The 23,981-nt window shown below is 47.3% G+C and overlaps 1 protein-coding gene and 1 pseudogene across 2 annotated transcripts; both read right to left on the bottom strand.

The window, feature by feature from the left end:
* Nucleotides 1-7,181: 7,181 nt before the first annotated feature.
* LOC102149447 (uncharacterized) lies at nucleotides 7,182-23,054 on the bottom strand. 2 transcript variants are annotated; one of them, XM_070247145.1, is made up of 6 exons: nucleotides 22,576-23,054; nucleotides 11,505-11,713; nucleotides 10,456-10,754; nucleotides 9,287-9,403; nucleotides 8,247-8,438; nucleotides 7,182-7,788 (listed from the first exon to the last, which is right to left on the bottom strand). In XM_070247145.1, exons 3-6 carry the CDS (start codon nucleotides 10,724-10,726, stop codon nucleotides 7,763-7,765), a joined length of 606 nt encoding a protein of 201 aa, XP_070103246.1. In that variant the 5' UTR covers nucleotides 10,727-10,754; nucleotides 11,505-11,713; nucleotides 22,576-23,054; the 3' UTR covers nucleotides 7,182-7,762. The 2 variants fall into 2 exon arrangements, with proteins under 2 accessions (XP_070103246.1, XP_005604721.3); XM_005604664.4 differs by lacking the exons at nucleotides 11,505-11,713; nucleotides 22,576-23,054 and having other exon boundaries at nucleotides 7,505-7,788; nucleotides 10,456-10,890.
* LOC138920080 (RNA-binding protein 3 pseudogene) lies at nucleotides 13,715-14,401 on the bottom strand (annotated as a pseudogene).
* Nucleotides 23,055-23,981: the final 927 nt, after the last annotated feature.

The following is a 23,981-nucleotide window of genomic DNA, read 5'->3' as shown; positions in this document are numbered from 1 at the left end:
TGAACTAGCCCCTCTTCGCTCTGTACTCCACCTGATTTTCTTCACAGCAGTTGAGACTATCTGAAACTGCTCCTGCTCATTAGTGTTCACTGGTGCATTCCCTCCAGCTAGAATGCCAGTTCCAGGAGAGTGAGGAGCTCGTGTGCTGTTCACTGCTGTGACCCAGAGCTTCGAACAGTGCCTGGCACGCACATGATAGGCATCAGTGATGGCAAGGTTGTTGATCCTTCTGGAGTGCAGGCAGTATTCTGAAGTTTTACCTGGATGAGCCCCCTTGGGCCTCACTCACAACCAAAGAAGTTATCATCACTCCCATTTTGCAGACGAGTCAGACAACAACAGAGAAGTAAAGTGATTTGCTCACCTGGAGATCAAATTGGCAGAGCCAGAGTCTGGAGCCATAGAGTCTGTTTTGAGCTTTCAGTCACCACATTAACTCTCCCTAATAAACGTTTGCTGAACGAGTAAATGGAGGAATCAATCTACTCAACATCTTTGTCTAAATGTGCTACAGGCACCACGGACTCAACATTTACGAAACAGAACTCGTCCTTTCTCCAAAGACTTGCTTCTCCTCCACCCTCCAGGAGGCTGGTTCTTCCTCTTCCTCATACCCCTGAGCAATCTCTTAGGAAAGCCTGTTGATTGGACCTCCTCACTATCACGCCACTGCTCTCTGCTAATCCAGGACACTCTCTTCTCCCATCTACACAATTCTCATGACCTCCGCTGTTGCAGGCCCTGCCCCTCCTCTCTATCCCTCCCCTACATTCTCCCAAGATGTCCAGGTCCTTCTTTTGCCCTTCAGAAAAAGCCAAAAACTCTTAGCTTGTCTCCCAAGGCCGCTCAGGTCTGCGCCCAACTTCACCCAGCACCATCTAGTCCCCTCTTCCAACTCACTCTCACAGACCCTCTTCTTTTCCCTAAACCATCTTTTGCTTTTCCACCTACTTAGAATGCTCTTCCCCGACTTTCCTCTCAGTAACTCTTGCTCCTCCCTCAGATCTCAGCTAAAAGTTCACTTCCTCAGGGTGTCCTTCCCATCCACCACAGCCACCGCCTCCACACTAAGCCAGGCCCCTGCTAACTCTCCCATCACACCCGCACTCCCCCTTCACCAACAGTCGCCATATTCATTATTAGTCACTTGTTTAATATCTCACGAATTTCCTGCTAGAAAGTAAACTCTAAGAGAGCAAAGATTGTGTCTGTCCTGTGTACTACAGATGCCCAGTAAGTATTTCATATTAAATACTCATGTTAATTTGTGAATTATAAACTCACTTTCCACACACACACACACACACACACACACACACACACACGTCTTTTACAAAGCAGGTACCCAAAGAGTTAATTTTCACATGAAACAGGAGCTGTGTGCTAGTTCAGATGGAGGTCATACTTCTTCCTGGGGCCACCAGGGGGCAGGCAGTGTCTTCCTTAAAGACTGGTTCCTAAGAGGATCTTTGGTCTAAAGAGAACCAGCAGTAGACCCCACCTCCTACCCACAGTTTTGAGAGACCAGAGGGTCAAACAAAGGGTGGGGGACTGGACCTGGGTGAGGCCCATCACTGAAGCAAGAGGGCTTACATCAGCCCTGAGGAACACTGGGACCCGTCTGGAAGAGAGACTGTGGCACTCCTTGGACACAGGGGACTTCCCAGGGGTGAACTTCTGGGAGGTGACATTACAAAAAAAGAAATTCATTCCTTTCTTTAATGCAGTAGCCCTCACACTAAAAAAGCAGTCAGGAACCAAGGAAATGAAAAATCTATGTGCTTTAGACAAGTTGCTTTGGTCTACGGTGTTCAAAGCACTTCAGCGCCATAATCAACAAAGTGCTCAAAAATACCCAAACCTGTGAATTTCTTAAGGCAGATACCATCGCCCTGTTTTACAAAGAAGGAAACTGGCTCAGATAGGTGAAGCGACTTGTCCAAGATCGCATAGGAACGTCCAGAGCTGCTGAAGCCAAACTCTTCTCATTAGTACCAAGTCCTTTTCCATTACACTGTTGTTAATTAATAATTATTAATAATAAATAAATAAGTTTACTCTTATTTATGAATAGTATTACTATTACTGTTATCAGAGCTACCATTCGTTGAGGGGTTACTCTGCCAGGCACTTACTTGTACAAAGCATTTTACAAATATTGTATCATTTTAATGCTCACCATAAATCTATGAGTTGATATGAGAAAGAGAAAAGCGGGCCCTACTTCCGAGAGCTGACTGGACACTCACAGTTGGCCTGTGATGTTCTTCCTCCCGACATAAACAATTTCATGGAACAGCAACATCAGACACAGTCGTTCTGTGCCCAGGAGGGATCAAGACAAAAACACAACCCTCTGTAATCACGTCTGAACACAGACAAAACATGAGCCTCATGCAAGCCACAGAAACGACCAAGCCCTCCCCTGTCCTGGCTGCTAGGAGAGGTTGCTGCTTCTTTACCAACTACTGCTGTAACCCCTATCTAGTCTTCCCTTCATAGAGTCTAGATTAAGATGTCCAATCATAGAACTGCGCCACCTCCTGACAGCATCCAACCCAGAGCAAAGCCAGCTTCTTTCAACCCTCCCCCAAATCCTGTAAGTCCTTCCTAACATTCTCTTAATGAGATGCCAAATGGTCCCAAGGTGTGCCTTCTCCCTCGCTGCAGTGAGGAATAAACCCAACTCGTCCAACTGGGAACAGGAGTGTTTACAGAGGTCTGTGACTGGAGACATGGACAGGTAATATCATTCTCCTTATATGGTCAATAAGGAAAGTGAAACTCATAGAGATCGAGAAATTTGCCCAAGACTACAAAGTAGTGAATGACAGAACCAGCTCTATCGATGTTCTCGTTTGTTTAACGATCCCTGCTGTTTGAGCACTCTGTGCCTTGATTTCCTCATCTGTAGTGACGCAGTTGGACTCTGCTCTCCAAAGGTTCCTCCAGCTCACATCTTCCCAGAGGCAAGGGGGTGGAAGCATTGTCAAAGGGGCTCCCCTTGGGAGTGCTGGGACCTCCCTTTGTCGGGGATCCACGAGCTTCTCAACAAGTCATTCCCACAGTGCCTTGCAGCTGGGAAGGTCTAATAACGAACTTGAAGAGTGATGCATCCTGGGAAATACCTCCAGGAGCCTTGGACCTCTGCCTACTACCTAATCCCTCCTCGCAGCCATCCTCTTTCCGTTGTTCATATTTCCACATTATCTCATTGCCACTCTCTTGTCCAGCCAGGGGACACAAGTCAGGAGGGTGACTGGGAGCTCTTACCCTACTGACCGTCCTCCTGTTCTTACACTTACCTCGCTCTTCCAAAGCAGAGAAGAGGCATCCTAGCAGTCGCTGCATAAATCGTAGGGAGCTGAAAAAAAGGGATTCCTTTCACTTCAAATCCTGAGAATCTGAAAGCTGCTGGAGGGGACTTAGCAAAATGTTGCACAAGAACCTAAAAGACACTTTGTGGGAGGGGGCACTTCCTTGAGTGCCATCTCCCAATCTCTGTGGAACTGTCTTAGGACAAAGACAGCAGACTTGATCAGTGGGTTTCCTGAGAGTAGAGTCCAGACCAGTGTAGAAAGGCAAGGCAAAGGTGAGGAGGACACTTATTGCTTCAATGGGAAAAAGAGTATTTGCATGATGGGAGCTGCCAGCTGGTACCTGCTGCCCAAGAGATAGTGAGCTCCCCGTAGGAGGAGGTACAAAGTTGAGCCTGGTTGACAAGCTGCCTTCTGTGAAATTCTAGGATTTAATGATTCAGAAGCCTTCCCCAATTTTTCTTCCAACACCAAATCCCTCCTCCATCCCAACATCTACACGACACTGTCACTCACCTCTGATGGGTCCGTTTCTTAGAGATGATAAGGCAGCTGGCTCACTCCCCAGGAGCTGTGACTAGCAGAAGGGAGCAGGAAACTCGAGCTCTGGAAGGAGAAGGGCTGGGGCTCTCAGGCAAATGAGGGGGGTCCCCATCTCTCCTGGGTAGCTCCTCTTTCTCTCCTCTCCACCCAGGGGACTCCCAGGTTCATGCGGATTCAGGGTTGGGTGGACTTTGAGGAACAAGTTGGGATCCGCTCATGATGCTCGACAGATACTTGGAAACCCATAACAGACTCCACTGCGGGAAATGGATGGAAGGACAATCTTTTTTCTCATCTCCATCTCTTTGGCATGGCCCAAAGCTCATGTTTTCTCTTTCCTTTCTGCCTGATTCTCCCTTTGAAGTATCCAACTCACCCTTCAAAATTCAGCTCAAACGTTGCCTCTTTTGGCAAGCCAGCCTGATCTCCTTAGGGGAGAGCCAGGGCCTCCATCTCGGCTCCCACAGTATGTGTGCTGCTGGAACTCTGTGCTTCTGGCTGCCACACTGGGCGGGGAATTCTTTGAGGGTAAAGACTGTCCTGGTCCACAGGGATCCTAAGTGGGGCAGTGGGGTACAAGAAGAAAATATCTAGAAGCTTCTGCTTATTTGCTAACTCGTTGTTGGTACAATCAAGCTGATTCCAGCTCCTAGAGACCAACCCCTATACAGCAGAGCAGAACCCTGTCCTATCTTTTTGCAGCATCCTCTCATCTTCCGGCGCTGTCAGACAATGCTCTGCTGCTGTTCAGAGGGCTTTTATGGCCAATTTTTTCGGACGGGAGAGGCCAGGTCCTTCTTCCTAGTCTGTCTCAGTCTGGAAGCTCCACTGAAACCTGACACCATGGGTGATCCTGCTGGTATTTGAAATACTGGTGGCCTAGCTTTCAGCATCACAGCAACATGCAGCCACCACAGTATGACAACCGACAGACGGATGGTATGGTTCCCTGACCGGGAATTGAACCTGGGCCGTGGCAGTGAGAGAACCCACTCTTAACCATTAGATCACCAGGGCTGGCTTATTTGTTTCTAGCCTATCCTTTATTAAAATATATATTATTGAATACTTGTAATCTACATAATAGTACAAAAGTGTGCATATAATTATAATGACAGATACGAGAGTTGCACATTCAAACTTTTTATTAATATGGGTGTGAGTAATCAGACAGATCTGGAGGCTACTGTTTTGGTCATTACTGTCTCCCTAATAACTATCACAAAACAGGTACTTAATACACGAGAGAATAAATGAATGAACGAACATGATGTTGCTTGGGTTTGGTCTATTATAATGGTCATGTTTGTTAGCTGGGTGACATTGGGCAAGATACTTCCCTTTCTTAGGCCCCAAATTACCTGTGAAGTAAGGAGGTTGGATCAGATTCCCTCCCAAATGCCTTCCAGGATTAATGTTTCTAGGTCTGAATCACTCATTCTCCAGGAGAGGACAGTATAATTTAGTCAATAAGAAACCTAGCGAATGTTTAAATTGCACTATTTACATGCCAGGCTCTCTGTTCTAAGGGCTCAGCATGTTCATTCATTTAACCTCTCAACAACCCCTTAGAGGGGGAAGACAGGCACAGAGAGGTTCAGTAACTTGTTCAAAGCCACATAAATAGTGTCCTACCCTCACCCCTGGGAGCAAACTCCTCCAGTACTGCTGGCTGACTTCCTGCATCTCTGCATCTGCATCTCTTTGCCAAGGGGCTTTCTTGGGAGGCGCACAAGAAAAGCCTGTACACAGAACAAGCCAGAAGTCCTCAACCAACGCAGGACAGGGAAATGGTGTGTAAACATCCCCTTGTCTCTTGGGGGAGATAATTGCAGGGAATCTGTTTTCCCACTTCCCCAGTCCCCTCTGGGATCAAGCACCAGTCTCAGTGAGAATGGGCTTAATAACTAAGTGTTTATTGTCTGCCTTTCCTGCCCTGTCTCACCTGCCTCCACCTTACCTAAGTTACTTGCCCTCTGCTTCGTAGGAACCCCAAACTAAGACAGACCCAAGCTTTGGACCCCTGCAGCCTTGCTGGAGAGGCTGGGCTCTTGACTTCCGCAATCTTCCTCCCTCCGAAGGACAAAGGCTCTCCATCAGTCAGATAAGCCCAAGTTCTGCCATTTATCTGTTATAATGGGTTGAACTGCGTCCCCCCCAGAAATGAAGTGTTGGAGTCCTAAGCTTCCAGAAAGTCGATGCCAGAAAGTCCACTGCTGCCACCCCCAAAGAACCCAGTGATGGTGGGTGGGGGATGAAGATGTGGATGCAGTGAGAATGAGGTCCAGGTTAGAGTTCTGGCTTCAAACCTGTCACCCTGTATCACCCAGTAGAGAGGAGTTGTGCTCATGCATGCACTCATTCCCCCAATGTTTATGAACCATCTCCTTCATGCTGGGGACTGTGTGAAGTTCTAGGCATAATGTGATGAGGAAAACACAGGCATACATTCTGAGGTTCCTCAGAATGGGACCTTATTTGGAAATAGGGTCTTTACAGAGGTGATCCAGTTAAGATGAGGTCATTAGCGTGGCCCTAATCCGGTATGACTGGTGTCCTCATAAAAAGGGGAAATTAGGTCACACACAGAAAGAACGCATGTGAAGATTGGACTTATGCTGCCACGAGCCAAGGAACTTCCAGAAGCTAGGAGACAGAGCTGGAACAGAGTCTTTCCCAGTGCCTTCAGAGGGAGCACGGCCCTGCTGACACCTTGATCCCAGGCTTCTAGCTTCCAAAACTGTGAGACAATAAGTATCGCTTGTTTAAGCCCCTCGGTTTGCAGTACTCCGTGACAGCAGCCCCAGGAAACTAATAGGGCTGCTATGTGACAACTCCAAGCCCCCATTTCCTCCCTGGCAGGATTCTTAGGATGAGTAAATGGAATAATGCATGCAAAACGCCAAGCGTGAAGCCTGGTGCATGGAAAGTGCTGACTAAATGGGTGTCGCCGTCGCTCTCACTGAACTAGCAAGGCTCCTTCCCCCGCCCCACACACAGCCCCAGGGCAGGTGCTCCCTGGACGAGTGGACATCTGAGACTCATGTTCCTACCTTCTTCCTTCAGAGTCCAGAGCCCTAAAATTTGACTTGGCCCCAAAAGTCAAAAAACCTTGATGCCCAGGTTTTTGTGAGCTCACAGTGGCCATCAAGAGGTAGCTGGCACTGTAATTGGTTTGCTTCCGAGACGTGGTAGGGCTCAGTGTGAAGGAAGGAAAAGGGGAGATGCCACTGCTCTGCAGAACAAAGTGAAAGTCCACCATTGGGAGGGACTGTAGCAGTTAAGGTTCTTAGTTGCAAACAACAAATCCACTCTGGTTAGTTTAATTTGAAAGTGAGTTTATTTAAATCTAAGGCCAGAGAGTTTGCAACCACAGACAGGAAAATGTGCAACATCATTATGGGGAAAAGGGGCTTCTTTTTAGTGAAAATACCTGTCACTGATGGCAATCAGAACTTGATGCCAGGAAGTCCACTGCTGCCACCCCCAAAGAACCCAGTGATGGTGGGTGGGGGGTGAAGGTGAGGATGCAGTGAGAATGAAGTCCAGGTTAGAGTTCTGGCTTCAAACCTGTCACCCTGTATCACCCAGTAGAGAGGAGCTGTGCTCATGCATGCACTCATTCCCCCAATGTTTATGAACCATCTCCTTCATGCTGGGGACTGTGTGAAGTTCTAGGGATAATGTGATGAGAAAAACACAGGCATACAGTTCTGGCTCTCATGGTGCTTGGAGCCTACTGGATAAGACAGAGAAGGAACAAGTAGACCAGGGGGAGGAGGAAAGAGGCAGGGTTCTACTGAGGAGGGGTGGGTTGAGAAGGGATCAGACAAGGAGGCTGAACTACTTGGGAAGGCAGCCACAGCCCAGCCTTGCATGGGGCCTCCCCAGACTTCAGCATCTCAGGGCAGCACATGTGGCTTGATCTCTGCAATGAGAAAGGACCTTGTTGATTGCCATCACTGATGCCCCTGACCTGGACACTGTCCACCCTGACAGATCCTACAGCATCCCAGAAATGAACAACCACGGTCCTCTCCATGACCGGGGTGACCAACAGGAAGGAAGCCACACCCAGGGGGTTGGGGGGTGGGCTCAGGAGCCCTGCAGATACCCTCTGCAGGGTGGCTGCCTCAATGTTCCCATCTGAAAAAGGGGAGCAGGGCAGATGGCTCAGATTATCTCAAGGGACACTTCTACTGTGACCTTCTGCCAATCTGGCCCATGGAGGACGGGCTCCATCTCTGGTCACAGCACACTGCTGCCACTTCCTCCTTGGAAGACAGCCCAGAGGAAAGACACTGCCCAAGCGTGAGGGGTATGGGCCACCCTGAACTCTACCTCTTTCCCCAGGCCTTCCCCTCCCTGCCCCGCCCCCCACCTTACCCTGGAGTGCAGCCCCCTCCCCACGGCAGGTTTTCAGGCACTCCTCCTTGCTGATGAAGTTATTCTTCTTCTGTCTACAGCCGCCATATGTAAAAGTCTCACATTGCGCCGAGGTGGCGTTGTAGAAGTACCTGCGTATCATGGCCCTGCAGCGACCCACATAGGGAGGCTCCAGGCAGAAGGCAGGAGGGACTGCGAGGATACAAGAGGGCTCTGGGTCAGTTATGAGGATGATCATCCCAGCTCGGTCTACACAGTGAACAGCCGAAAATCTAGCATGTCTCAAAATAAAGAAGGGTAGTAGGGGAGGTGGAGATGCGTGTAGAGCGCCCAGCCTGGATGTGGAAGCTCATACCCTTTGCCCAGACCTCGCCCTGTGCATCACTTCCTTCTGGCTGTTCCTGAGTTCTATCCTTTTATAACACAATAGTGATCTAGTAAGTAAAATGTTTCTCTGAGTTTTGTGAGCCATTCTAGCAAATTAATCAAGCTGAGGAGGAGGTCGTGGAAACCTCTGATCTAGAGCTGGTCAGCGACAATCTGGTCTTGGAATTGGCCTCAGACGTGGGGGGAGGAGGTGCAGTTTTGTGGGACTGAGTCCTTTAGCTATGGGATCTGACTGCTGTCTCCAGGTGGATAGTGTCAGAACTGAGTTCAACGGCAGGATGTCCAGTCAGTGTCCTCTGAGAACTGGAGAACTGCTCAGTGGTGTTAGAAAAAACAAACATACCAGAGAGGGAGTCTCAGAACTGTCTTTACACATCTTTACATCTTTCCACTAGTTACAATAAGCATATATTCCCTTTGGAATTAAAAAAAAGAAATATTTAAAATAGAATATATCACAAATTTTGCAATAAGTAAATAAGATTGTAGAAGAATATTAACTGACATTGGGAAATGGTTGCAGTATATTGTGGAATAAGCAAAACACTACATCCAGTGACATCTTAGCCTTATGAAGAATAAAACATGTGCCATGAGGATATGGACATCAATCCTTTTTAGCAGCCATTCCCTTCTTTCAAATGAAATCTTACCAAAAGAAAACTCCTCTAGGAGGCTAGGCTTCTTGTACGGTAGTGGAGCTCGGCGGGATGCAAGTCGGCGGCACTGGACCGCAGGTAGGGATCCACTTGTTGGTGACTGTGTTGTGGCTGCAACCCACATACAAAATAGAGGAAGATTGGCACAGGTGTTAGCTCAGGGCAAATCTTCCTCAGCAAAAAAAAAACAAAAAAACCCCAAGAAAGCTGTTCTGGTAGGTACCCAGGTGTGGGGTCCAGAGCCCCATCCTCAGCCCTCTCACTCCCCTCACTTCACCATTCTCCTACCTTAGTACACCCAAGGCTCAAGGAGCATCTTGTGCAAACCCCTGCACTACATGTTCTTTGAGGTGTTAGCAATGCAGCTCATTGGCTGTGTGATCTTAGGTAAGACAATTAACCACTCTGAGCCACGGCAGCCTCATCAGTGAAATGAGCATAATAATCTTAACCTCATAGATTTGTTGAGAGGATCACAAATGATGTCTATAAAGTAAGGAGCAATTAATCAAAAGCAAATAAATGTTAGTTCTTAGAACAGTTGTTAGATGGACTCATTAAATTCTAATTGAACGTTCCGTGTCAGTATCTGAGCTATAAACCACCTGTGGACAAAGTTGCCCAGAAAGAGCCCTTTAGCCTTCCCCCCACAGAAGCAGGGCAGCCAAGGCCCCCATGGCCGCCCTGGGGACCAGCACTGCCGGATCTTCCAACACAGGGACAAATCGATGCTTCTTTTTTTGAGCACCAGATTAAGTGAATGGCTTCCTTTTAAGGACTGGAGTGTATCAAAAACACATATTTTACTCCATGTAAAGTTTTAAAATGTGCACTTATCCGGGAATTGAAAAATTATTATTCTATATTTTAGATGTAAGTTGCCAAAACGTAAAATATCTTGACGAACATTTAAGAGAGGAACTTAAAATTCTCTGAATTATTCTATGTGTTTATTCAGCCACAGACTTCTTAACTCCTTCAATAAACTGTCGAGTAAATGGGACAAAAAAATCCTGCAAAACACAGGCTAAAAATATCACATAATTGCCCAGAAAACAGAAGGAAAACTCTCATTTAAGAGAAAAACTTTGCATTGATTTCTAATCAAGAGAGGTTTGGTTCCCCCCACTCCTGCCTCCCCCCAGTCTCTTCCACAGACTCACCTGCATTTTCTGCCCCAACCACCAGAAGAGAGCTGATCGAGGGCTTATGTTGGTGGTTACGGTGGTGGCAAGGGTGGTGGGTAAGGTGGTGGCAAGGCTGGTGCTGAGGGTGCTGGGTAGGGTGGTGGAGAGGTGGAGGGGTGTTTTTCCCCTGGGTTCCGGCCACCAGGATGCTCAGGAAGCCGAGAAGGGCGAAAAGGCAAAGCCGGTTCATCATGGTGGCCTTGAGGAAGGGCTTCTGAGGAAACCTGGGGCTGACAGAGCTTTTCATACCCCAGCTGAGGGGTGGGAACAGGTGACTGGGAGAGAAAGGGGAGGAGCTGGGATCAAAACTGTTCATTGCACAATCTCTCCCCACCTCCTCAGCCGAAACGCTCAGTAGTAGTGTTTCTCACACTTTATCACGCCTGCGAATAGGCTGGGGATCTCGCTGAAATGCACATTATGATTCAGCAGTCTGGGGTGAGGCCTGAAAAGCGGCATTTCTAACAGGCTCACTGTGACAGGTGCATCCCCAGGCCCAATCTCCTTTCCTATAAAATGGTCCACAGAACCACCCTTTGATCAGCCAGCCTGGAGGAAACCTCACCGGGGTGGAAGGAGAAGGGGAGCCGGCGGGGAGAAAAGCTGTCTTTCCCACACGCCTTGGGAAAGTGGCAGAGGAAACAAGACCAGGAAGAGGTGAATCTCGGAGAACCTCAGAATTCTCTCACATTAATCGGCCTCTCTGAACCTCTACCTTTACCTTACTTCTTTGGAATGGTTGCAACATCTACCATGTGACAAGTACAAGTCACTTCGGTTCTTTCGCAAAATGGAACAAGTGCCCCCAAACCCACATCCCGCAGAAGATGAAGTGATTAGGTAGATTTCAGGGCGATTGAGAAGATACCAACACACCTGCACCACACTTTGCAGTGCGCACAGGTTAGTGAGGCTCAGCATCGCAGTGGTCCCCACCCACCCGTTACAGAGACACCCTCCCGTCTGGACTTGACTGAACTGTCAGGACCCACTAACAATTGCAGGTACCCTTGGGAGAAGAATACCTTAATTCCTATCTCGTGCTGGAGACGATCTCAGCTGGGAGCGCGGGACACCACAGTGGTGCAGTTTTCACAGTCAGGAGGACATGGGCGTGGCAAATTACTCATGTTTCTGGGCCTCTGTGCCCTCATGTGTAAATCGGGCTGTTTATGAAATTCTTACACCATGGAGTCCTTATGATTCTTTTGTCCACCTTTTGCCTCGCCCTGGCCTGGGAAGATAATGCCAAGATTCACGCATCTCAGGCTGTTGCAAAGAAGGGGTCATCCAAACTACAGCCTACAACCAACTGTTGGATTTGCTCTGATGCTGGTGATCCTACAGTGCTTTCTGTCCGTCACAAACTTCTCCCTGATTTCCAGTGCCTCAGCTTCTCTGAAACAATCTTGCTGGATAAACACTTCTGAGGAAGTGGAGACACAGTTACATGGAATACATAAACAGACAGACTGGCTCAAAGAACTACCCCCCTCTTCGGGATCATTTCTGGACTTATTCGATTGTAGCTGGTTTGGATCGTGGGGACCCTGGCTCAGGGGTGCTCTTCAAACCTCTGTCATTATTTTGTTGCTAATGATTGTCTCCTTAATATGCTGCGTTCTCTCAAAAGCTTTAAATGTATATGGGCATCCATTGACCAACTACGGTTCTCTCCAACTGGAACGACAAAGGAGAACAGAAGAATGTAACCCAATTCAAGAACATGAGGCTGACATTGTCTCTTGCGAATACTACACTGAGACCTGAAGAGGCAATGGTAACCCAGAGTCACGCAAAGACCGATATTTTTTTGAGGAAGATTAGCCCTGAGCTAACTGCTGCCAATCCTCCTCTTTTTGCTGAGGAAGACTGACCCTGAGCTAACCTCCGTGCCCATCTTCCTCTACTTTATACGTGGGACGCCTACCACAGAATGGCGTGCCAAGCACTGCCATGTCCGCACCCGGGATCCGAACCAGCAAACCCCAGGCTGCTGAAGCAGAAGGAGCGAACTTAACCGCTGCGCCACGAGGCCGGCCCCAAGACTGATATTTTTGATCGAGCCTCTTGAATAGTCAAGAGGACGATCAAAAGGGGGGAGACTATTAAAATAATTTTCTAGACCCAAGATGGAGCCACTCCTGCCTGGGGTGCCTAGTCAGCAAACCAAACCTTAGATAAATGCTCTGCTTGACCGGAAATGCAGCATATCCAGTCAGCCAATCCCCAAATGCCAAGCCAACTCAGGGATCTATACTTATTTCCTGTTCCTTACTCATTTTCTATTTTTCTTTTCCTTTTTTCTTATTCTTTATCCTGTAGAAGCTTCCTGCCTTAAACCCCACTCTGCTGTTCCCTGGACCCTTGGGAATGGAGACTGCCCATTTCATGAAGTGTCAAGTTTGTGTCACCTAAATTTTCTTTAATCATTTTTAACATGATAAATGCCTGCTTTCTGGGGTTTGGGACTTCACTGACTGAGGTCAGTCATGCATGCAGTATATGCCATAGTAAAAACTCAAGACACCCAGGGTCCCCTGGTTGGCAACACTTTGCACCAGTTGGGCTGAGGAATTAACCACGTCCTGCATGACTCAAACGGAAGGAGATGTTTGGAAACTTGGGCCTAGTTTTCCTGTATTTCATCCCCAATACTTTTCCCTTTGTGGATTTTACTCTGCGTGGATTTGCTGTAAACTTTATAACCACTTCTGAGTCTTGCGAATCCTTTTGGCACAGTGAACCTCAGGGATTCCAAACACAAGTCGTTTCCCTGGTTATCTCCATTTATTATCCATTGTTATCATTGTCCAATGTTATCTCCAAATAGAAACTATAGTCCAGTCCATAGAAGTTAAGTAACTTGCCCGCAGTCACACAGATAACAAGTGGCAAAGCTGGTATTGAAATTTGTCCATCTCCAGCAGCTGTGCTTTTAACAACCACTGCAGGACAAGTGAAGATAATCTAACATAACTGATGTCTCTTACATAGAAAACTCAACAATTTTAACAGAAAATTGCTTCAAAGAGGTTATATAAAAAATTTCCCTAAAAACAAAATCTGTAGAAGAAAAAATACCCAGGCTCTACAAATGTCCCGGAATTTGTCTTTAAATGGGATAGAAATTTTGAAAAATACAAGGAACTTTCTAAAAGGTCTTTAACAAGCTACCGTGGGCGCTCAACTCAAAAACAGAAGTTCATGTACTAAAATCGATGTTTCAGTGCAGCTTCCAAAATCTTGCCAAATACAGCCATTTGGAAGGACGAGCCAGATCTGAAGTTTCATTCCTTGTGTATCTGCATTAGGCGTGCATGCGTCATCTCAGTTGTCGTAACGGTCTCTGTGATTTCCTCCTGAGTAGCAGTCATAACCACCCTGACTTCTGCCACCATAGTCTCCTGACCTTCCATATCCGTATCCATATCCTCCAGGTCAACTGTCATACCTGCCACTCCCATAGCCCTGGTCCCCACCACCTCTAGAGTAGCTGCGACGACACCCATGAGCCCCTAGGCATCCCTTCCGGTCCCCTGGAGCCAACTTGCCTGCGTGGTCCCCACGGATCTGGCAACCATCCAGAGACTCTCCGTTCAGGGCTCTCATGGCGTCTGAGGCCCACTCTGGATTGGTGAAGGTGATGAAGCCGAAACGCTGGGACTGCTGAGTCGCCTGGTCCTCGGCAATGACCACCTCAGAAAGAGGCCCGGAGCTGCTGAAGAGGTCTCCCAGAGGCCACTCATCGATGTGGAAGTTGAACCGTCCCGCCAAGAGCTTCCCCTCTTCAGAGGACATGGCAGTGAATTTGAGTCCCAGATTAAGGAGTAAAGGGGACGAAAGGACAGCTACCCAGAGGAACAGAGAGGCTGGGGCTTTTTAGTTTGAACTCTCAGGAGTATTAGTCTGGCAAAAAATGTTCAGCCAGACTGATCTTTAAAAAAATAATGTGCATCTGGGGACATTTTGAAAACCTGTACACAATGTTTATCATGGTTAGGAAGCAATTTCTGAATGTAACTAAGAAATCAAGAACATGATTCCTTAGAAGTGTTTTTTAGTCAAGATCACCACCCTGATGATATAGAAGTTTCTTAAAAATATTTGTGAAAGCCATTTTTTTTTAATACTAGAAGAAAAAATATTCTGCTGTGTCTCATGTAGTATTTAGGATGTCCTTCACGGAGCTGACCAAAAAGAGGAAACCTGAAAAAAAAATCTGTAGATTGAAAAAAGCACCCCATGTTCCAGTTTAAAAAAAATGATGCAGAGGGGCTGGCCCAGTGGTGCAGCAGTTAAGTGCGCACGTTCCACTTTGGTGGCCCAGGGTTCACCGGTTCGGATCCCGGGTGTGGACATGGCACCGCTTGGCAAGCCATGCTGGGGTAGGCGTCCCACATACAAAGTAGAGGAAGATGGGCACAGATGTTAGCTCAGGGCCTGTCTTCCTCAGCAAAAAGAGGAGGATTGGCAGCAGATGTTAGCTCAGGGCTAATCTTCCTCAAAAAAAAAAAAAAAAGATGCAGAGGATGATACCAAAATATCCTCGTTAAGATACTAAAGCTCAAAGATGAGCAAAGATGTCCTTCAGATAGGAAAGAAAGTAACCTTTATGGGATGAAACCTTTCAGGCCACTTCATAGCCACACTCCATGGCGGAATTCAGTAAAGCCAGGTTCACAATTGTTCTAGAAAAGAAAGTACGATTCAGGATTTTTCACATGATCTAATTGTCCTTCAAGTATAAAGGCAATATGCAAAACTTCAGGGAAAAATTCAGGAAAATTTGTTGTTGTAGAATTGTTTTTGTTTATCTACCTAACAAAATGTTAATGAGGTTAACCTGAACTTATTGTTAGTTACTACACGTGGTGGAAGTTCACTGTCCCATATGGTGGGCACAAGCCACATGTGGCCATTGAGCACACGAAATATGGCTGGTATGAATCATGATGTGCTGTAAGTGTGAAATATATGCCAGATTTCAGACTTAGCACAAAGAAAAGCAAAATATCACGTTAATATTTTTTATTACATGTTGATTATATGTTAAAATGATAATATTTTGGATATATTGAGTTAAACTATTATTAAAATTAGTTTGACCTCTTTCTCTTTAAAATGTAGCTACCAGAAAAATTCTGTTTGTGGCTTGCATGGTATTTCTGTTGCACAGCACTATGACAGAACTGGGAGAAAGATTTTGCTTCTTGTTTGTACTATTCAGTATAGCTTGATCTTTTTAAAATAAGCATGATAATTTATATAAGACAATCAACTCATTATTCCAAAATTAACAAAGAGCTATGTTTTCTCTCCTGGGATGTTAAAATGAACCAATGAACAAAGAGCTATGTTTTCTCTCCTGGGATGTTGAGACAACCAGCTGGGAGGCTCTGGATGGGAGCCAATAATAATAGAATAGAGAACAGCTGTGCTGGGCCCTCAGGGACCATATCGTCCAGCCCATTTGTTTTATAAATTGGGAAACTGAGGCCCCGAGGGCCCACTTACCAGTCCAAGGTCACAGGGACTCAGGTCTGCAGTAGATGAAGCTGAGGACTGGCATTCCAGATGCTGCAGAAGTACTGACTTAGGGAATTTGCTCAATAGCCCCCAAGAACTCCTCCAAGGAGAGTGGAACCGCCTCCAGGTAAAAAGTCCACTTCCTCTGGGCCCACACACCTTGCCCAGAGTGCTTCCTCTTCCGAGTAACGAAAAGCAAGATACTTCCCCCAACCCAGGGGAATAGGGCTCCTTCTCCTTCAGCTGGAGGTGGAAATTCCAGCCGCCCAGCCCAGCCCAGAACACGCAGCTCCTGGCACCGTGAAGTTCAGCCGCTTCCTTGCCCTCTGCCTCGCCCCCTGCCTCGTGGGCACTGCCAGCTCAGGAAAGACCTCCAGAGAGCTGAGGGGTTGAGAAAGAGGATCCCTGAGACTCATAGCCTGTGGGGGAATGGGGGCTGGACCAAAAGCCCACCCGGTCACTTCCACCTCGGGAGGAACCAGGGCCTAGACATGGGACAGGGCTTGCCTGCGATCAACCATCTAGTCTGGGAAGGATCTGGGGCCAGACCTGCTGGATGTCTATTTGATTTAATTAAATCTTCGCCAAATTTTAATTTTTATTAAAAAGCAATACATATGTTTATTTTTTAAAAGACAATGTGTAAATATGTGAAATTAAAAAGTGGGTCCCCAGGGCCGGCCCAGTGGCGCAGTGGTTAAGTTCGCATGTTCCACTTCGACGGCCCGGGATTCGCTGGTTCGGATCCCAGGTGTGGACATACGCATGGCTTATTGAGCCATGCTGTGGCAGGCGTCCCACATATAAAGTAGAGGAAGATGGGCACAGATGTTAGCTCAGGGCCAATCTTCCTCAACAAATAACTAACTAAATAGTGGGCCCCCTATTTTATGCAGCCCCAACACTCCTTCTCTCCAGAACCCTACTCCCTAGAATTCTTATGAGAGAATGAGTTTCATTCTGCTTTAAAAATGAGACCAGGTTCTCAAACTTGGCTGCACATTGGAGTCACCTGGGGTCTCTCTGGGTCCCACATTCAGAGATTCGAATTTAATTGGTCTGGGGAGAAGCCTGAGCATCGGGATTTTTTTAAAGTTCCCCAAGAGAGTCTAATGTTCCACCAAGGTTCAGAAGTGCTGCTCCAAAGGAAGGGCTTGAATTCCCTCCCTGGAATAGCCTCTTCCTCTCCCAGCTTCGACTTCTCCCAGTACATCCAGCACGGCGAGGGTCACATCCGCTGAGGATTCACAAGATGGTACGGTGCAGCTGAGTTGACTCATGTGCTTATTTGTCTGAGGGATGCTGTCCTTATCAGGGAAAGTGTACAAATCAAAGTGTACTCCATGCTGCACTCCATGAAGAGATACACTGGGGTCCTGAATGTCCAAGGCTAATTGTGGAGGGTGTGTGATGTGCACACGTTTGATAAGTCACTTTGTGTGATAACCAGAGCCAGGTGTGAAAGGAGTTAAAATAACAAATGATTTGGTAAAAGAGGTCTGCTTCTTTATTTGCTGATTACCCATGGATATTAAAGATTGTTTAATGCAAATACCTTTTTCCTTATTATAAAAAATGATACTTGTTCATTGTCATTCAAATGATACTGAAAAGAATTTTTAGAAAACAAAAATCCTTGGCGCCAGCCCCGTGGCCGAGTGGTTAAGTTTGCGCGCTCCTCTGCAGGCGGCTCAGTGTTTTGTCGGTTCGAATCCTGGGCTCCGACATGGCACCACTCATTGAGCCACGCTGAGGCGGCGTCCCACATGCCACAACTAGAAAGGACCCACAACTAAGAATATACAACTGTGTACCAGGGGGCTTTGGGGAGAAAAAAGGAAACAAAAATAAAATCTTAAAAAAAAAGTTTAAAAAAAAAGAAAAGAAAAATCCCTTGAAATTCCATGAGCCAGAAATAACTGCTCTAAATAAATTGGTGAACAGCCTTGGAGCCATCGTGCTGTGGGTCTGTATGTGTGTTTGCCATCAACGGGACCAGACTAGATCTCCTATTTTGTAATTTGATTTTTCATTCAGCAAAAGTTATGGACCTCTCTCCGTACTGACACATACAGATTAGCACTACGTTTTTACTAATTGCATAGTAGCCCATCAATCCCTTGTTGGTGAACACTCACATTTTTTCCAAATTATAGTTTTTTGCAATTATAAACAAGGCTACAACAAACCTCTTGATGTTAGGTTATGAGAGGCTGTAGCACGCAGACCTTGGATTTGAAATTAAATCTGGGTTTAAGCCCAGACCCCAACTTACAGGTTTTATGATTTTTGGAAAATTACCAAAACTCTCTGAGCCTCAGTTTCTTCATCTGTGAAGTGGGGACAGTAATAACCTCTCCATTAGGTTGTTGAAATAATGTAAAGTATGGCAAACACCTAGCAGGGTGCTTGACCGTAGAAGAGATGCTCAGGAAAAAATACTTACCAGTTCATAAAAAGGACGCATAAGCAACAATCTTGTCCTTCCTTACCCCTGCAGCCAATCTCAAGCAAGAGACCCCCCAGGAGATGACCCCAACTCTCCCTGCCCTGTGCCAGCTCCCCTCAGTGAGGGGCCCCTGCAAAGGCTATTTCCACCAATACTTCTACAGTTCAACGTCCAATGAGTGTGAGCACTTCATCTATGGTGGTTGTCAGGCAATGCCAACAATTTTGAGACCACAGAGATCTGCTTGTGGGTCTGCAAACCCCCTGGTGAGCTCTCTTACAGAAACAGGAAAAGCAGTGGTGGTGATAGGATGATGGAGTGTGAATGGAAAGAGCGTTGGTGAGAATGGTGGTAGTGATGCCGATGATGATGTTAATATGGGAGTTGCTGATGACTCCAGTAACGGGAATAAGGGATGTGTCACCAAGTGGTGGTGGTGATGGTGGTAATGAGAGTGCTGGAGGTGTCGGTAGCAAGGCTGTGGTTGGTGGTTGTGATGTGGACAGTAGAGATGAAAGTAATATTGGTTATTGTAGTAAGGCCTCTTGAAATATGTGGTGGTGCTGACAAAGGTGAAGATAACAATGTAACCTGCACAGGGGATGATCGTGTGGATAGAGATGATGAATGGGATTGTAGCAGTGATCGTGGTGGGAAGTTGATAGAGATGAGAAGGCCTCCAGGATGGTAAATATTGAAGGAGTTGGGTAAGGAGTCCAGCTTGATGGCTCTGGCTCTAGGCCACCAATAGGCCAGCCAAGAAGGGAGCTGATTATCATCTCCATTGCAGAGACCAAGGAAGACAGCAGCTGAAGAGGATGCCTGCACATTCCTAGGCCTTGACGGAAAACTGGCTCTGCCGCCATTCCTGCACTGAGGCTCTGTTCTAAACCCCTCCTGTAATATTCCTGGACTAGGTCAACCAAGCATTCAAAGTTGATGTGGCCTGAAGCCTTCCTACAAGGGCCGTGGCCTGTCTTCAAAAATTGCTCACAGACATCTCAGCTCTCAAGGGCGGTAAAACCTGTGTTACCCTTTCCCCTACCTCCTTCGGGCCCTCATTGTCCTGTGCCCCAGAATAAACATGAGGACAAAGGACGCAGTTCCCCTATCACCAAGAGATCCTCGTGGAAGCCAGGCTGAATGGAAATTTGGGGACCTTGCTTGTCTGTCCCCAGAGCCTGCCTCCTGCTCTTTCTACCTGGAGCTCCACTCAGAGCCGCGAGGTTCTTCCTGTGCAGAAGGAACCATGTCCTAGGGAAGTGTGGAAAGGGGTATAAATTCAGGGAATCTTGGTCAGCCAGGATGGGCCTTGCCTCTCCACCGAGAGGGATCCTAGAAAAATTAGGATTTTACAAATTTGCAGTAAAATATATACAACATAAAATTTACCATTTTAACCACTTCTAAGTAGACAATTCAGTGGCATTCAGCCTACTCGCACTGTTGTGCTACCATCGCCACCATCCCTCTCCAGAACTTTTTCATCTTCCCAAACTGAAACTTTGTACTCATTAAACACTGACTCCCCATTCCCCCTCCCCCAAGTCCCGGCTGCCACCATTCTACTTTCTGTCTGAGTTTGACTGCTCTAGATACCTCATATAAGTGGAATCATATGATATTTGTCCTTGGGTGACGGGTTTATTTCACTTAGCGTTAATGTCCTCAAGCCATGTTATAGCATGTGTCAGAATTTCCTTCCTTTTTAAGACTGAATAATATTCCGTGGTTATATAGTTTTTTGAACGCCAGATAGCGTATGCCCTAACCCCGACATTCGCCTACCCTCATAACTCTCTCCTCTTGTCCTACATCTAGTCCAACCACCTCCCCTTGCCGAAAGGGAAACTATTGCCCAGGATCAAACAGCAATACAAGAAGCCAGGACCTGGGGTTCCCAGACTAGACCTCTGTCCTTGGTGGTGTCATTGGTGGCTTTGGTTGCGTCATTGGTGTCCTGGGTGTGCCTTTCCCACCCCTCACCCCATTCGGGTGGCCTGACATTCCCACCAGTTGGCCAGGAGTCAATCTAGATCATGGAAAATCATGTCAGGAAGAATGTGCTGGGTAGCCAGCCTTGCCCTAGGCTCAAGGTGGGATCCAAAGTTTAATGGAATCTAGACCTTGGGCTCTTCCCAAGGCTTGAAATGCTTCAATTAAATGGACATGAATACATGCATATTTGAGAGAAAAGGAATGTTTTTCCCTTTATTTCCCCACTCCCTTTCATATTCTTAACTGTTACCCAGAGATTGAGCTCTGGAAGGTTCAATGAGGATAGCCTTTGACCGATATTTGAAATAGTTTGCGTACGCTGAAGTTTATACAGTTTTAAAAATATGACTATTAAAGATATTTCTTTTAAAGTAGAAAAATACACTTACACACACTAAAGAGTTTAATCAGTAGCTCAGATCAATTCAAGAGATGAGATAAGAAGAACTAAGCCCTTGCGATGAGCCAAGTCATAACTAACCATTATTTTCTTTTCTCCCAGAAAAACGAATGAACCATTCCCTGGATTCACTGGGTCACAGCACTTATTCCAATTGATTTGACGTATGTGTTTCTCTCTCTCTACCTCTAGGCTGTGAGTAGGACAAGGACCATGTCAAAGGTAGATCGTGCAAAGGACTTAACATATAGTAAGCACTTACCAGCAAGCACTGAATTAATAATTAGTGAATTCATCCTTGAATGCATGGTCCATAGTCACGTGATCCAACAGTGAGTCTTGGGGCTCTACCTCCAAAATTCATCCCAAACTCAGTCAATTTCTCACCACCTCTACCTCTACCACCCCAGGCCCCTCTTCTTGATGACTCTGTCTCCTCCTTACTGGCCGGTTACCTCCTACAGGCTACTCTCCACACAGCAACCAGAGTGGCCTTTTAAACACCAAGTTACTATCAAGGTGCTAGTTTTCCTGATGGATGGTAGGTTCACGGTGCTTACTGTGCTGAAATACACGCATACACATGGAAATAATCATGAAAAAGGAGCACACATGGACCAAGGATGTGAGTATGAAGCAAGAATTAGCAACCCAATTCTGTGCACCAGGAGGCCAAAAAAGTACAGAAACAAATACCTGTGAATCAGAGGGCGCTACTCCTTAGCTCCCACCACGTGTGGAATAAAACCCAGAGGCCTTGCCTGCGGGGCCTCTTCCATCTGCCCCTGTCACCTTCTCCAAACTCACCCCCACCTCACTTCCCCCCCTCCCTCAAGTCCAGCTACCCAGACTCCTCTTGTTTTGCACACACAGAAGTCATGTTCCTGCTGCAGTCTTTGCACTTCTGTTCCTTCTGACTAGAATACTCTTCCCTAGGATTTCAGGATTTTCTCCTTCACTTGGTCAGGTCCCGGCTCATTCATCACCTCCTCAGGGGCCTTGATCATCCCTCTCATGTTCACTCTGCTTTACTTTTCTTGAAGGAACAGAGCACTACCAAATGAGCATAGATGGAAACGCCCAGACCGAGTGCAGGGAAATTACACTATCTATTTGTTAACACATCTAGGCTTTTGTTGTCTGTCTCCCCCGCTGCACTGTAATCCCCCGGAGGGGAGGGATTCCCTTTCTTGTTCACTGCTGTGTCCCCAGTGCCCAGATCAGTGCTTGGCACATGAGAGATAGTAGATAAATACTTGTTGAATGAGTGGATGAATGGAAGAAGTGATGGAAAGATGGGTCAGAGGGTGAATGAATGAATAAATGAACAAATGAATGACTCTACAGCTCAGCTGGAGAGGGGATCACTGTAGGAGTGGGAAAGGTCAGGAAAGGCTCCATGGAAGGAGATCTAGCTCAGGGACAGAGTCAGCAAGGCCTTAACGGAAGGCGCACAGGCAGAGGCAGGGAAGCTGGGAAGTCTAAGGCTGATAGACTTTGCCTCTTTCTTCCTATGCGCAGCACTCCTTCCCAGGACAGGGGCTCCACCTGTCACCCAGTTCTCAATGCATTAACAACCATCCTTGTCCCCGTGCAGATAGAGAAGGCTGAGGCCAGGCCATCTCCCCAGGTCCTGGTTATTGGGGGTAGGGAGGGGCCAGGTTCTGGGTGTCCTGCTTCCCCTGCTCCCCCACCGCCCCCCGGAGCCTTAGAAGAGCACCTGGCAGGTGGATCCCAGGGGCAGCTGTTGCCAAGCCAGCCTGACCTTCAAGCCAGCTCTCTCTCCAAGCCTTCTTTAGAGAGGATGGGCCACTGCCGTGTCCTGGAAGTGTCCTGGTAGGTCTGCGGTGACTGAGTGTTGGTGCTTCTGTCCGGCAAATGGAATAGCGTTGGTTACAAGGAACTGTGCCGGGTGCTGAGGGAAGATACCAGGAGACTAGTTCTTCTGCCGGCAGCTCCACTCCCGCAAGTCCCCTTCGTCTACTCACTCGGGGTTCTTTTCCCCGGGGAGCCCTCAGAGGCCAGAAGTTCCCTTTTTCCCTTGAGCGCTATCCCCAGAGCAGCTCCACCAGACAGCCCCAGCCGTGTGGAGAGAGCTCACATCACAGTGCTCTGGGGGCCTGACCGACCTGGCCTTCAGTGCCTCTGACCCTTCTCCCCAGAGGCCGCTGCTTTGTGCTGACCTTCTTGGAGAAGGCCATGGCCAGGCCTACCCTGGGAGAACCACCAAATGAGCATAAATGGAAATGCCCAGACACTGCGCAGGGGTAAGGGAAGATTGTCCCAGTGCTGGCACAGCAAGAATTCCAAGGCTCAGAACCCAGATGTTTGCGTGACCCAACTTGCTCAGCAGCAAAATTGCTATGTGATATTCACAGATTCATTCATTCAGCAATTACTGGAACTCAAACTACATACCAGGCACCGTTCCAGACCCTGCAGCTACAAAAGACAAATATCCTGGCCCCATGGAGTTTAATAATTAAGAAACAAGAAAAGTAAGACATGCAGTATGTTAGATGGTGGTAAGAGCTACAGAGGAAAACGAAGTGGGAAAGGAGCGAGCTTGTAGCTGGGTAGCAATTTAAAATAGGGATGGCCAGGAAGACCTGACCGAAAACTCGATGGTGGAAGTGGTGAAAAGGAGTTGGACTCTGGATTGTCTTTGAGGGTAGAGCACACAGATTTGCTGACGGGTGTGAGAGAGAAGAATCAAGGATGACTCCAAGATTTTTGGCCTGGGCAACTGGAAGGATGAGAGGCGCCATTAACAGGGATAAGCCAACCATGGATGTGCATGTTTGGGGTGGGGGTGGAGAATATCAGAAGCTCGGTTTTGGAGGTATTAAATTTGAGATGCCTTTAGACATCAAGTGGAGATGGCGAGTAGGCGTTGGGTAAGTGAGTCTGAAATTCAGGGAGGAGGTCTAGAGTAGAGATATGTGGGTGTTGTCAGTGCACAGATTACCTATGACATGGTAATGGAGGCTGTTTCTAGGTACTCACTTGCCTGGGGGTATACAAGGGACAGCCAGGCCACAACTCCATGCTCTTCTGACTTGGCAGGCATCCAGCTCCACCAAGGCTGACAAGAACACCCAGCTTCAGATACCTCCCCCACCCGCC

Source organism: Equus caballus, chromosome 22 (assembly GCF_041296265.1).
Source record: "Equus caballus isolate H_3958 breed thoroughbred chromosome 22, TB-T2T, whole genome shotgun sequence".
NCBI classification, from domain to species: Eukaryota; Metazoa; Chordata; class Mammalia; order Perissodactyla; family Equidae; genus Equus; species Equus caballus.
Note: the sequence above shows the minus strand (reverse complement) of the source record. Positions and strands in the feature narration are given on the sequence as shown.

Bases quoted from the DNA above. Each gene is read 5' to 3' on its own strand.
- LOC102149447 (XM_005604664.4), bottom strand. From the start codon at position 10,795: ATGAACAGTTTTGATCCCAGCTCCTCCCCTTTCTCTCCCAGTCACCTG. The intron at 8,439-9,286 runs GTAAGATTTCAT...GTATCCTCGCAG, and splicing joins CCTAGAGGAGTTTTCTTTTG to TCCCTCCTGCCTTCTGCCTG. The intron at 7,789-8,246 runs GTAAGGTGGGGG...TTCTCATTGCAG, and splicing joins GGAGGGGGCTGCACTCCAGG to AGATCAAGCCACATGTGCTG.